Source organism: Salmo salar, chromosome ssa09 (assembly GCF_905237065.1).
Source record: "Salmo salar chromosome ssa09, Ssal_v3.1, whole genome shotgun sequence".
NCBI classification, from domain to species: domain Eukaryota; kingdom Metazoa; phylum Chordata; class Actinopteri; order Salmoniformes; family Salmonidae; genus Salmo; species Salmo salar.
The window spans coordinates 69,908,887-69,922,581 of record NC_059450.1 but is presented as its reverse complement, the minus strand read 5'-3'; the positions used below and the strand labels follow the sequence as shown (position 1 = coordinate 69,922,581).

Sequence of the window (13,695 nt, the reverse complement as noted above, 5' to 3'; positions counted from 1 at the left end):
TCCAAGTCATTAAGGTTTCGAGGCTGACGTTTGGCAACTCGAACCTTCAGCTCCCTCCACAGATTTTCTATGGGATTAAGGTCTGGAGACTGGCTAGGCCACTCCAGGACCTTAATGTGCTTCTTCTTGAGCCACTCCTTTGTTGCCTTGGCCGTGTGTTTTGGGTCATTGTCATGCTGGAATACCCATCCACGACCCATTTTCAACACCCTGGCTGAGGGAAGGAAGTTCTCACTAAAGATTTGACAGTACATGGCCCCGTCAAATGATGCAGTGAAGTTGTCCTGTCCCCTTAGCAGAAAAACACCCCCAAAGCACAATGTTTCCACCTCCATGTTTGACGGTGGAGATGGTGTTCTTGAGGTCATAGGCAGCATTCCTCCTCCTCCAAACACGGCGAGTTGAGTTGATGCCAAAGAGCTCCATTTTGGTCTCATCTGACCACAACACTTTCACCAGTTGTCCTCTGAATCATTCAGATGTTCATTGGCAAACTTTAGACGAGCATGTATATGTATTCTTGAGCAGGGGGACCTTGCGGGCGCTGCAGGATTTCAGTCCTTCACGGCGTAGTGTGTTACCAATTGTTTTCTTGCTGACTATGGTCCCAGCTGCCTTGAGATCATTGACAAGATCCTCCCGTGTAGTTCTGGGCTGATTCCTCACCGTTCTCATGATCATTGCAACCCCACGAGGTGAGATCTTGCATGGAGCCCCAGGCCGAGGGATATTGACAGTTCTTTTGTGTTTCTTCCATTTGCGAATAATCTCACCAACTGTTGTCACCTTCTCACCAAGCTGCTTGGCGATGGTCTTGTAGCCCATTCCAGCCTTGTGTAGGTCTACAATCTTGTCCCTGACATCCTTGGAGAGCTTTTTGGTCTTGGCCATGGTGGAGAGTTTGGAATCTGATTGATTGATTGCTTCTGTGGACAGGTGTCTTTTTTACAGGTAACAAGCTGCGGTTAGGAGCACTCCCTTTAAGAGTGTGCTCCTAATCTCATCTCGTTACCTGTATAAAAGACACCTGGGAGCCAGAAATCTTTCTGGTTGAGAGGGGGTCAAATACTTATTTCCCTCATTAAAATGCAAATCAATTTATAACATTTTTGACATGTGTTTTTCTGGATATTTTTGTTGTTATTCTGTCTCTCACTGTTCAAATAAACTTACCATTAAAATTATAGACTGATCCTTTCTTTGTCAGTGGGCAAATGTACAAAATCAGCAGGGGATCAAATAGTTTTTTCCCCCACTGTATATACACTGGCAGTCTGATGGTGAGGGAGCCCAAAGCATTGTGGCCCCTTCAAAGATTTTCCTCCCAAACCACAGACTCTGCTCCAGGATTTATGTCCCCTTAAAATAATATTTGTTAAACCCTCATATTTTCACAGGTCCTACGAGTGGGTTTATTGAGAATGTATTAAAATGCTTTAATGTCAGTTATCCCTTAAGCTGAATTAAGCAGTTATTTGATTCTCTCTCTGTGTTGGAAAGCCAAGAAAATAGGGTTTATTTTTAAAGAGCAATTCCCCCGACACTATGTAATTGTTGACTGAATTGATTATGTTCCCGATTATTGTGTTTTTTCAATGCTTTTTGGCACCTGTGTAATCTTGGATTTCCCTGACTGGGACATTTTTCCTACATTGGGATCTGACTTTGGAAATCGTTTCCTTTCAGGAACATTAAGATCCGTCCAGCAAGTGTGAAGACCTTTGATGAGGTTACCATGGAGAACGGTTCTAACGACAACCATGAGGTGAATTAGCCCATCACCCCTATCCCACTCTCACACGCTGAACACCAAGTGACCCAAACCTCCCAGCAAACCGGGAACATTCCCAGAACATTAGCTAAGATTCCCATGAAGTTCTAGTTAGGGTTGTATCTAACATTAGCATGATAACATCCCAAAAACATTCAAAGAATGTTGGAATCGATCCAGGGTCTGTAGTCACACCTCTAGCACTGAGATGCACCTGATGAAACATTATGGGAACCTTTAAAGAACAGATTAAATGTTTTTCTAGGAATGTTCTTGCAACATCAGGCGAATGTTTTAGACAAACATTCTATAATCATCAGCAGACTGGAAAGTTTTTGCCTTATGAGAACCTTTGCCGCGACCTAATGAATGTTCTGGGAACTTTCACAGAACCAATTTTGGTTTGCCGGGCTAACATGATGATTTCTCTGAACCACACGTACAGAGCTGCCCCGTTAGTAGGGTGTAAAACATCTGGCCTATAAGAATAGACATGTGAGACCATTTTGGTGAACTCTGACACTTTCTCTTTCTCTCTCTCTCATCCTTGTTTCTCCCTCTATCGCTCTCTCTCTCGCTCTCTCTCTCTCTATCCCTCTCTTTCCCATTTCCCTCCCTCTCTCTGCACGTGCAGGGGGGCCAGTCGGACAGTGGGATGGGCCTGTCGTCTGATGATATGAACACGCTGAAGCGCCTGGAGTCCTTGGCCCGACCGCTCAGCATCATGGCCCTGGCGTGAGTCCACATGATCCCTGTCACTGACAGCATCCAGAGACACAGGCTGAGGCAGAAAGAGGCAGGGGAGCCACATGCAGAGGCACTGGAGGCAGGGAGGGGTAGAGACCCAGGATAAAGATTTAGGGGAGGCAGAAAGTGCCAGGGGGAAAAGGAGAGGGAGGCCGCTGGCCCTGCCCTGAAAACCCACCTGCTGGCCTGGAATGTCGACGTTGGAATTGTCACACACACACACACACACACACACACACACACACACACACACACACACACACACACACACACACACACACACACACACACACACACACACACACACACACACACACACACACACACACACACACACACACACACACACACACACACACACACACACACACACACACACACACACACACACACACACACATATACACACACACAGTCCCTCTCACCCCCCCTTAACCTCAATGACTGGTTTTCCCTTTTGTCAAAAGAAAGCATGCTATAGCCCCAGCGAGACAAAGGACTTGGGGGGAGGAATATTGCCCCAAGGTGACAACCCAAATGATAGGGAACAAAAGCCCAGTGGAAGTGTGACTCGGAGCCTGGGTGGTTTAAGAGCACGCACTAAAACACGCTTTGGCGTTCGCCAAAAGGCTGCTCTGGCCTGATTGAGACGTCCTCCGACAGCTTGCTTGTCAAGGTTCAGAGTAGAGGCAGTGTTTCATACATCAATCAACCGCCATAGTTTGAGATGACATAAGAGGTTTGTGATGTAACAGATGTTATCAGAACAACACTGTCATTGGCTGAGGAACAGTTGTGGACTCAGGTGTCTCATCGCCCTGGATGTTATCTGGTCCGGTATAAACAGACTGTGGTGTCTGAGGAAATGTCTACCATCGCCCTGCGTCTTTGAGGCTCCACTATGCAATGACCTGAGAGCTGATGTTCAGATAGAGAAAACATTAAATTACGCATGTACTGTACACCCACTGTCCCAGATCAGCCTGTACATTGTGTGGATGATTTAGGTCTGAGAGATTGTTTATCGTTTTGAACGTCGGCCAATCGCAGGGTTAATGTAGCAGGTCACACCCCTGGGCTCTCTCTCCTTACACTCTGGTCCTCAACATGCTCAGAGAACGAGCAACGTTCAAGCTGAGTAAACAAAGGGATGCGTTCGGGTTATAGAGAGTTTACTCCCGTGATACAGCGAGCAACCACCCATTTTTAGAGTTACTACCACTCCTTGTCATAACCTGTCGTACCTGTGAAATAGAGAGAAACCAGGGCTGAGGACAGGTTAGGAAACTCTTCCAGCTATAAATGACATATTATCCATTGTGTACTTCAAGAAGCAGAATTGCGTGAAAAATAGATATTATAGATGGTTTCTGTCTTTCAAATGCCCAGCTCACAAACACCTCTTCCCTGGACAAAAAAAAGATTAGGACTAACGCATATTCAAATGAGCAAGGACAGCTAACAAAGGAATGTTTTTTTAATTGCAATAATCCTAAACTGACAGAAAGGGAGCATGAAATAAAAAGGCGAGGGGAGTTTGATATCATTTTTATGGGGCCGGCCGGTGGCTTTCACCGCGTTTAATGAAACTCTTCCGAACCCCCAATGAACATACCGGAAGGTGTTGGTTTGATTAAAAACATTCTGGATCCTCTCCCTCAGCAACCATTGTACCCTCCCAGCCCCAATCCACCCCCACACACCCATCAACTCAATTACAGTGCTCCCCTCGTCTCTGTGCCCCTATGTGATGCACAACGCTGGGCAGAGAGAGACGAGACCACTACCTGTGAGCACAGCCACAGCCTTACCCATGTTGCCATGGCCTCTGCCATGGGAGAACCAGTCACCAGAGGTATACAGAGAATGATCTATTTATTGAGGGGAGAGAACCCTCACTGGGTCGCCGCTCGATCACTGTCACCTTTGACCTTCTGGAGGTTTACAAGGGAGGGCTGTAGTAGCGCTCTCTCTCTCTCTCTCTCTCTCTCTCTCTCTCTCTCTCGCTCTCTCGCTGCTCTCTCTCTGCTCTCTCTCTGCTCTCTCTCTGCTCTCTCTGCTCTCTCTTCTCTCTCTCTGCTCTCTCTCTTCTCTCTCTCTGCTCTTTCTGCGTTCTCTCTTTCTCTTCTCTCTCTCTGCGTTCTCTCTTTCTCTGCTCTCTCTGCGTTCTCTCTTTCTCTGCTCTCTCTGCGTTCTCTCTTTCTCTCTTCTCTCTCTCTGCTCTCTCTGCGTTCTCTCTTTCTCTCTGCTCTCTCTCTTCTCTCTCTCTCTCTCTCCTCTCTCTCTGCTCTCTCTGCTCTCTCCCTGCTCTCTCTGCTCTCTCTGCTCTCTCTCTCTGCTCTCTCTCTTCTCTCTCTCTGCTCTCTCTCTGCTCTCTCTCTTTCTCTTCTCTCTCTCTGCTCTCTCTGCGTTCTCTCTTTCTCTTCTCTCTCTCTGCTCTCTCTCTTCTCTCTCTCTCTGCTCTCTCTCTTCTCTCTCTCTGCTCTCTCTGCGTTCTCTCTTTCTCTGCTCTCTCTCTGCTCTCTCTCTTCTCTCTCTTCTCTCTCTTTGCTCTCTCTCAATTATTTTTCAATTCAATTCACTTTATTGGCATGATGTAACAATGTACATATTGCCAAAGCTTATTTTGGATATTTACAATATATATATATATATATAAATTAAAAAAAAAAAAAAAATATATATATATATATATATATATATATATATATATATATAAAAATATAAAAAATATATTAAAATAAAATAAAAAAGAGAATCAAAATTGTCAACGGGACAACAGTAACAACAAAATAACCATACATCCAACAATAACAATAGCCATACAGTAGAGTACATGTGCAGGTTGATTGGTCTGTCAGACACTGTCCCTCAACCTATGGCAGGCAGCAATGTAGTGCACTGCCAACACACAGCTCTCTGCGTCCTCCCCCAACAGGATGGGTAGCCTATCCTCATCAGAGAGGTCTTTAAAACCTTGAATAAGGGTTTCAAATTTGGGAAAATGACACTCTCTAATTGTTTTATATTTTTGACATTTTGTCAGGAAATGCAGCTCCGTCTCAGGTTCTGCTGTGGTGCAGTGGTTGCACAGCCTTTCCTCTACAGGGAGCCAGGTTTTCCTGTGTCTACCCTTCTCAATGGCAAGGCTGTGCTCACTGAGCCTGTACTTTGTCGAGGTTTTTCTAAGGTTTTGATCAGTAACCATGGTCAAATATTTAGCCACGGTGTACTGTCGATTTAGGGCCACATAGCACTGCATTTTGCTTTGTGTTTGTGCTTGTGTTTCCCAATAAGTAATGTAGTTTTGTTTTGACTGTGTTGTAATTTGGTTTATTCTGATTGATTGGATGTTCTGGTCCTGAGGCTTCAGTGTGTTAGTAGAACAGGTTTGTGAACTCAGCCCCAGGACCAGCTGGATGAGGGGACTCTTTTCTTTGCTCAGCTCTTGGCATTGCAGGGCTTGGTAATGATATGAGAGGGGGTCACTGTATTTTAGATGTTTCCAAAACATAATTGCTCTTTTTTGAGTTTTTATTATTAGTGGATATTGGCCTAATTCTGCCCTGCATGCATTGTTTGTAGTTTTCCTCTGGACATGTAGGAGAATCTTACAGAACTCTGCATGCAGGGTTTCAATGGGGTGTTTGTCCCATTTGATGAAATCTTGTTTTGCAAGTGGACCCCACACCTCGCTGCCATAAAGTACAATTGGTTCAATGACATGTTCAATTAGTTTTAGTCAAATTTGAATAGGTATTTCAATTTGAATTAGCTTTTTAATGGCGTAGAATGCCCTGCGTGCTTTCTCTCTCAGTTCATTCACTGCCTCATTAAGGTGTCCAGTTGAGCTTATTTTTAAACCTAAGTAATTGTAGTGTGTACAGTACTCTATATTTTGTGCCAATTGAGAACTTTGGTCTAATTCCCTGAGATCTGGATCTTCTCTGGAAAATCATTATTTTAGTATTTTTGGGGTTTACTGCCAGGGCCCAGGTCTGGCAGTACTGCTCTAGCAGGTCCAGGCTCTGCTGTAGGCCATGTGCTGTGGGTGACAGCAGGCATAGGTCATCTGCGAAGAGCAGGCATTTAACTTCTGAAGTGTGGTGACTAACACCAGGGGCTGAGGATTTTTCTAGAATAGTGCCCAATTCGTTGATGTAAATATTGAAGAGTGCAGGGCTCAGATTGCAACCCTGATGAAGGCCCCGCCCCTGGTTAAAGAATTCTGTTCTTTTCTTGCCAATTTTAATGCTGCACGTATTGCCAGTATACATTGATTTAATTATGTCATATGTTTTACCCCCTACACCACTTTCAATAACTTTGTAGAACAGTCCTAAATGCCAAATAGAATCAAATGCTTTTTGGAAGTCGATAAAGCAAGCGTATATTTTGGTATTATTTTGGTGGACATGTTTATCTATCAGGGTGTGTAGGGTGTAAATATGATCAGTTGTGCGATGTTTTGGTATATATCCAATTTGGCTTTTACTCAAGACATTGTGCTTATTAAGGAAGTTTAGAACTCTTACATTTATAATACTACAGAAAACCTTCCCCAGGTTACTGTTCACACAAATGCCTCTGTAATTGTTAGGGTCAAATTTGTCTCCGTTCTTAAAGATTGGAGTTATGAGTCCTTGATTCCAGATGTCAGGGAAATAACCTACACTCAGGATCAAATGAAACAGTTTTAATATAGCCAATTGAAATTTTGCACTAGTAAGTTTGAGCATCTCTTTTAGGATGCCATCAGGTCCGCATGCTTATTTCAATTTGAGAGCCTGAAGTTTCTTATAGAGCTCCTGGTCAGTAATTGTTCTGCGTTTGTGTCAATTTGAACGGTGTTGTAGAGTGTTATAAAATGGGTTGTCCATATGTCACCATTTTGTATCGCTAATTCCACTTGTTTAGATTTTTTTTGTTTTTTCCAATTTTGCCAGAAGTTGTTTGTGTTTATGGACTCCTCAATTAGTGTCAGCTGCTTGCTGTTGTACTGTGCTTTTTTGGTTCTGAGTGTACGTTTATAGAGTTTTAAAGTCTCACAGTAATGAAGGCGTAATTCACCATTATTTGGGTCTCTGTGCTTTTGGTTGGATAGTGTTCTAAGTTTTTTCCTTATAATTTTACAATCTGCATCAAACCAGTTGTCATCTGTGATCTTTTTTGTTTCGTTTTTTTATCAATTTCAATTGTGCTTCTTTTGCCGTTTGCCTGAATATATAGTTGATGTTTTTTACTGCTAGATTGATGCCTTCTTTACTGTGAGTGAATGTGGTATCCAGAAAGTTATCTAAGAGTGTTTGGATATTTTGGTTCCAGATTGCTTTCTGGTATTCTTCTGTGCTGTTTTGGGCCCATCTGTATGAATTTCTAATGTTGTACAGCTTACTGGGCTGTAAATGTGTGGTTGTTTCCATGTCTGTTCTTTTGAGGAACAACGTAATTTGGCTGTGATCAGACAGAGGTGTTAGTGGCTTGACAGTGAATGAGCTGAGAGAGAAGGGGTCAATGTCTGTGATCATATAGTCTACTGTGCTGTGGCCAAGAGGTGAGCAGTAGGTAAATCTCCCCAAAGAGTCCCCCCGTAGCCTACCTTTGACAAAGTACAGACCCAAACCCCTATACAGAGCTGTAACAGATCCCTTCCGTTTTTGTTGACAGTGCTGTCACTGTTGTTTCTATGGGGGAGATTAAGACAGTTAGAAACAGTATGGCCTGTAATAAAGCTGTCCCCTCGTGTGCTCGTTAAATCAGGTAGTGTTCCTGTGCCGCATTTGTGTCCCCACAGATGAGCACATTTCCCTGGGCTTGGAAATGGCACGTCTCTTCCTCAAGGGTGGGGAAGATCTCCTCTGAATAATATGGGGATTCTGAGGGGGGGATATATATTGCAGAAAGGAAAACATCTTTTTCTGTCAGTACAAGTTCTTTTTTCAGTTTAACCAAATGTGATATTTACCAATTTTGAGGGGATCAATTAGATTTTGTAGTTCAGATTTGTACCAAATGATCAATCCTCCAGAGTCTCTGCCTCTATTGACAGAGCTGTGTTTCTGTTATGGCACAATTACCTCTCTGTAGCCTGTGGGACAGTGAGTGACAATGTCAGCCTTACACCATGTCTCCTGCAGAATGATGACGTCAACATCTTTCAGATTTTTGTTGAACTCCAGTGCGAAACTCTTCAGTCCAAAGGTTGATGAGTTTACGCCCTGAATGTTCCACATGCTAACTGATAGGGATTTCATGTTGCAAAAAGAAAGAATAGCAGTCGGAAATACAGTAATTATTAACAAATAAGTTGTTAAGAGTGAGATAAACAGGATAACAGCTAATATTTGTTCTGTTATATATATAAATATTCCTATTCATTGAACAAGTACATTCTAGTACTGTGTGTGTGTCTCTCTCTCTCTCTCTCTGCTCTCTCTCTTCTCTCTCTGCTCTCTCTTTCTCCCCTCTCTCTCTCTTCTCTCTCTCTGCTTAATCTCTATCTGCTCTCTCTCTTCTCTCTCTCTGCTCTCTCTTTCTCTCTCTCTCTCTCTCTCTCTCTCTCTCTCTCTCTCTCTTTCTCTCTCTCTCTTCCTCTTCTCTCTCTGCTCTCTCTCTGCTCTCTCTGCTCTCTCTCTCTGCTCTCGCTCTCTCTGTTCTCTCTCTCTCTCTCTGCTCTCTCTCTCTCGATAGCGCTTTCTCTCTCTATAGTGCTTTCTCTCTCCTCTCTCTTTCTCTTCTCTCTCTCTGCTCTCTCTCCTCTATCTCTCTGCTCTCTCTATCTTCTCTCTGTTCTCTTTCTCTCTCTTTCTCTCTCTGCTCTCTCTCTCTCTCTCTCTCTCTCTCTCTCTCTCTATAGCTCTCACTATAGCTCTCTCTATAGCTCTCTCACTATAGCTCTCTCTATAGCTCTCTCTCTAGAGCTCTCACTATAGCTCTCTCTAAAGCTCTCTCACTATAGCTCTCTCTATAGCTCTCTCTCTAGAGCTCTCTCTCTAGAGCGCTCACTATAGCTCTCACTATAGCTCTCACTATAGCTCTCTCTATAGCTCTCACTACAACTCTCTATAGCTCTCTCTATAGCTCTCTCTATAGCTCTCTCTATAGCTCTCTCTGTAGCTCTCTCTATAGCTCTCTCTGTAGCTCTCTCTATAGCTCACTCTATGGCTCTCTCTGTAGCTCTCACTATAGTTCTCTCTATAGCGCTCACTCTCTCTATAGCTCTCACTATAGCTCTGTCTATAGCTCTCACTATAGCTCTCACTGTAGCTCTCTCTATAGCTCTCTCTATATCGCTCACTCTCTATAGCTTTATCTATAGCGCTCACTATAGCTCTCTCTATAGCTCTCTCTATAGCTCTCTCTCTATAGCTTTATCTATAGCTCTCTCTATAGCTCTCTCTATAGCTCTCACTATAGCTCTCTCTGTAGCTCACTCTATGGCTCTCTCTATAGCTCTCTCTATAGCTCTCTCTGTAGCTCTGCCTATAGCTCTGCCTATAGCTCTCTCTGTAGCTCTCTCTGTAGCTCTCACTATAACTCACTATAGCTCTCACTATAGCTCTCTCTGTGGCTCACTCTATGGCTCTCTCTATAGCTCTCTCTATAGCTCTCTCTATAGCTCTGCCTATAGCTCTCTCTATAGCTCTCTCTGTAGCTCTCTCTGTAGCTCTCTCTGTAGCTCTCTCTGTAGCTCTCACTATAGCTCTGTCTATAGCTCTCTCTATGGCTCTCTCTATAGCTCTCTCTATAGCTCTCACTATAGCTCTGTCTATAGCTCTCTCTGTGGCTCTGTCTATAGCTCTATCTATCTATCTCCTTGTAGATGTGTGGAAATGCTTGGGATAGTATTGTTGTCAGTACTTGACTCACCAATCTAACATTTACTGATCCATTACAGAATATAATTGTTGTAATACACCACCCTGTTATTTCCCCACTCTCATAGTCAATGCAGCCAGTCAGTCATGCGATTTACCCCACTGAGAGCCAACCTTGGCCCCTGTGAGAGAAGTTCTGGAAACTCCTAGCAACCAGAAGACAATAGTAGTCAATTACTCATATTAGGAGCATTTACGGGAGTAGAAGAAGTCAACATCCGTGAGAGAGGCCAGAGAACGTGATTGATGATATGCTTTATGAACAATTACCATGGAAATGCATTATTGTTATATTTTTGTATTTTACGGATCCCCATTAGTTCCTGCCAAGGCAGCATATTTAACTGAGTCTGTTTTCTCTCTCTCTCTGTCTCTGTCTCTCTGTCTCTCTGTCTCTCTCTCTCTCTGTCTCTCTGTCTCTCTGTCTCTCTCTCTCTCTCTCTCTCTCTCTCTCTCTCTCTCTCTCTCTCTCTCTCTCTCTCTCTCTCTCTCTCTCTCTCTCTCTAGGATGAAGGCAGTGAGTAGGAGTAAGGAGTCGGTGCTGACTGAGGGAGAGAAGGACAAGTACCCTCAGCCTGTCTCCTCTCTGGACTTCACCCTGGACGACTCGTCCCTGGAGCCCGGTCTGGAGTGCCACAGCCCACCCCCTGACTACAGCTATGTAGTGCGCTACTCCACCCCACCTGTGTAGCCGTCGCCGTGGGAGACGCCCCTCCGCCCCAAGGAGAATCTATCTGACTAAATGCCTCGAGGCCTTTCCTTTGTTCTGATCTGTTCTGACTCCGTCTCCGGACCTCACAGCGCACCGTAAAACGGCTGCTGCTGCCTCCCCCTTTTTAACTTCTTCCATTTCTCCTCCTCCCCGAGGCTTGAGAGAGGGACACGTTTGAGACGCTTTATTACAACGTGGGATCTGTTACTTTAGGACACTCTGAGACACCTTACTGTAGAGCTGCACTTAGCCTGCCTGCTTCCCATCAGCCCACTCTGCAGGAAGGAGGAAGAAGAGCCTGCCCTCTTCTGTAAAGGTCTCAGCCTGACCCAGAGGTTCTCCTATGTACTGCTGGCCTTCTCCATAGCTCACTCTGATAGCCACACATACAGCTAGCTATAGAAAGATGCCTATAGACGTATGTAGACCTATAGACAGCCTCAGGTATTCCTATAATCTACTGTGAACAACACCAAGAAGCACAACCGATTCCAGACTTGTAACGAATTACAGTCCCATGAAATGTATTATTGGCAGTTTATACTGTAGTGTAAATGAAAAATGTGTTACCATGGGGATACAAAATGTAGATGAGAAGGAAATAAGATGGGGGAATTAGGGTGTTTTCATTGATACTATTTTATTTCTGTACAAATATTTTATAGAATTGAAAACTGGAAAGTAATGTGCTATTTTATTTTATTATGTAATGATTATTGATATAAGGTTGACGAAATATTTGTGTCACAAAGTTGATCTTTTCAAGCATATTCCTCAGGTTGACTTGCGCTAAAGCTCCCGATTTTAAAAAGCGCCTGTCAGACAGATTACAGGAACAGTTTGTGAATAATCGAATGTGCCCGTCTGAAAAGATTTCTAACTTGAGTACTCCGATCTCCAGTATTCCCAGTCAACATGTTGTTGTTGTTTGGAATATTTTTTCCCTTCAACTCAAATGGAGAGACACATGGGTTGACAGGGTTGTCTACAGTAGATGGATATGGCCCATAGTCCCTTAGGCTCAGTCTGAGTAGTAATAGCTTTAACAGCCAATAGAATCCCAGCTCTGAATGGGGTTAAGGCATGAAGAGGACAGGAGAGGGCAGAACAGAGAGTAAGACCACACTGCTTTGGATTTAATATTACATCTCTACCGTGAAGCCATTTTAAATGAAAAGTTATATTTGGATTCCTTCCCCTATCCCGATATGGGACTAACTCTGTGTATTATTGTTATGGCCGAGTGGAAAAAGGGAAATTGGATGATACGAGAGAGACTGGTTTATTTGTATATGTACAAAGCTAGTTAAAAACATGAGCTTGGGTTAGAATTTCATATGAAGAGTGTCTATGAAAGCACCAGTGAAATAAACAATGCATATTTATTTAGGTTTATATTCTACAATGTCACTTATTAATTTCACACTGAAGATTTAACCAAAGGATTTGTACCCGCTGCCTCCTTGACAACACGATATGTAACATTCCAGTATTTAATTCCACATGTATATTCCGTTTGCACTGCTGAACACACTATAATTACATTGGTAAAGATGAAGGAATTGACTGTTTGTAATGGAAATCTTCAGTTACTGATCCATTTTGTTGTGCTAAAAGTGTGACTAAAGCTTGCAGGGCAGGCTCCAGGAATCCTACATGTTATCACCAGGCTGGTCACTATACTGGTGACTACTTTAGCACGTTTAGCCTACGTAATTACCTTTAAAAACAAGGCTGAAAAATGATCAGGATGAAGAGTCTAAATGTTTGGATAATTCAAAATGTTTGGTTAAATTAAAATTCCAGTCACTCCAGCTAGTGTTTTGTTACACATAGGAGAGAGGGAATAGCTTGTGTGTGTAAACTGCTAGATAATATTTTGCCGCACAATACGTAATTCTATAAGGTTTATTATGAATGCTGTCTCTGCACCCTTAAATACTGCCAAATGATGTTTGTATTGTTAATGTGGACTGATTGGGTCTTGTGTCCATTGTGGAGGAAAAAAGTGTATGCACTGATTTAGTTTTTTATCAAATATAGATTTTTGTACTCTAAATGTATTTGTATTATTAACCAAGCATAAGAAGTGAATAAATGAATAAAGATCGATATATTTATGCATTACTTCTAGTCCAGAGATATTTTTTGCTAGTTGCTGAAGTTGCTAACATTGGTTAATATATCAACCCTCAGCTTTCTCTAGGACATTCTACCGTTTTCTACCCTCTGAAGTCCTGGCACCAGGTCATCAACACTATTTGAGCGCCTAGCACAAAGGTACAGACTCTAAAAATGTGTGTAGCACAACTTGTCTCTGGCTGGGAATGTGGGGATGGGTGAGGCGTGTGTCCACCGTTGGTGTGTGTCATCAGTAGGCTACTCTCCCCTCGTCCTGCTCCATGGACCAGCGAGACACACTTCCTGAGCGGGGCAACATGTGCCTGTCACCGGGACAATGCCCCTCCAAACGGGAAAGGAAGGGGCCCTTAATCATGCTGGTACGTCACCATGCAGAGGGCTTCCTACGAGGCCACAGTGCCCCCCCCCGACCCATGTTACTGGCAGGGTGTGTCCACTGGGAACGC

The 13,695-nt window shown here is 43.5% G+C and overlaps 1 protein-coding gene across 1 annotated transcript in view; it reads left to right on the top strand.

Annotated features, from left to right (window-relative positions):
* The window catches only part of LOC106611743 (vascular endothelial growth factor receptor kdr-like), a 91,368-nt gene extending 78,134 nt beyond the window's left edge, over window positions 1-13,234 (top strand). Inside the window, exons 28-30 of the mRNA XM_014212282.2 lie at window positions 1,687-1,765; window positions 2,406-2,506; window positions 10,903-13,234. Coding sequence (XP_014067757.1) covers window positions 1,687-1,765; window positions 2,406-2,506; window positions 10,903-11,086 — 364 coding nt within the window. The 3' untranslated portion in view covers window positions 11,087-13,234. The remainder of the gene's footprint in view (window positions 1-1,686; window positions 1,766-2,405; window positions 2,507-10,902) is intronic.
* The last annotated feature ends 461 nt before the right edge of the window (window positions 13,235-13,695 follow it).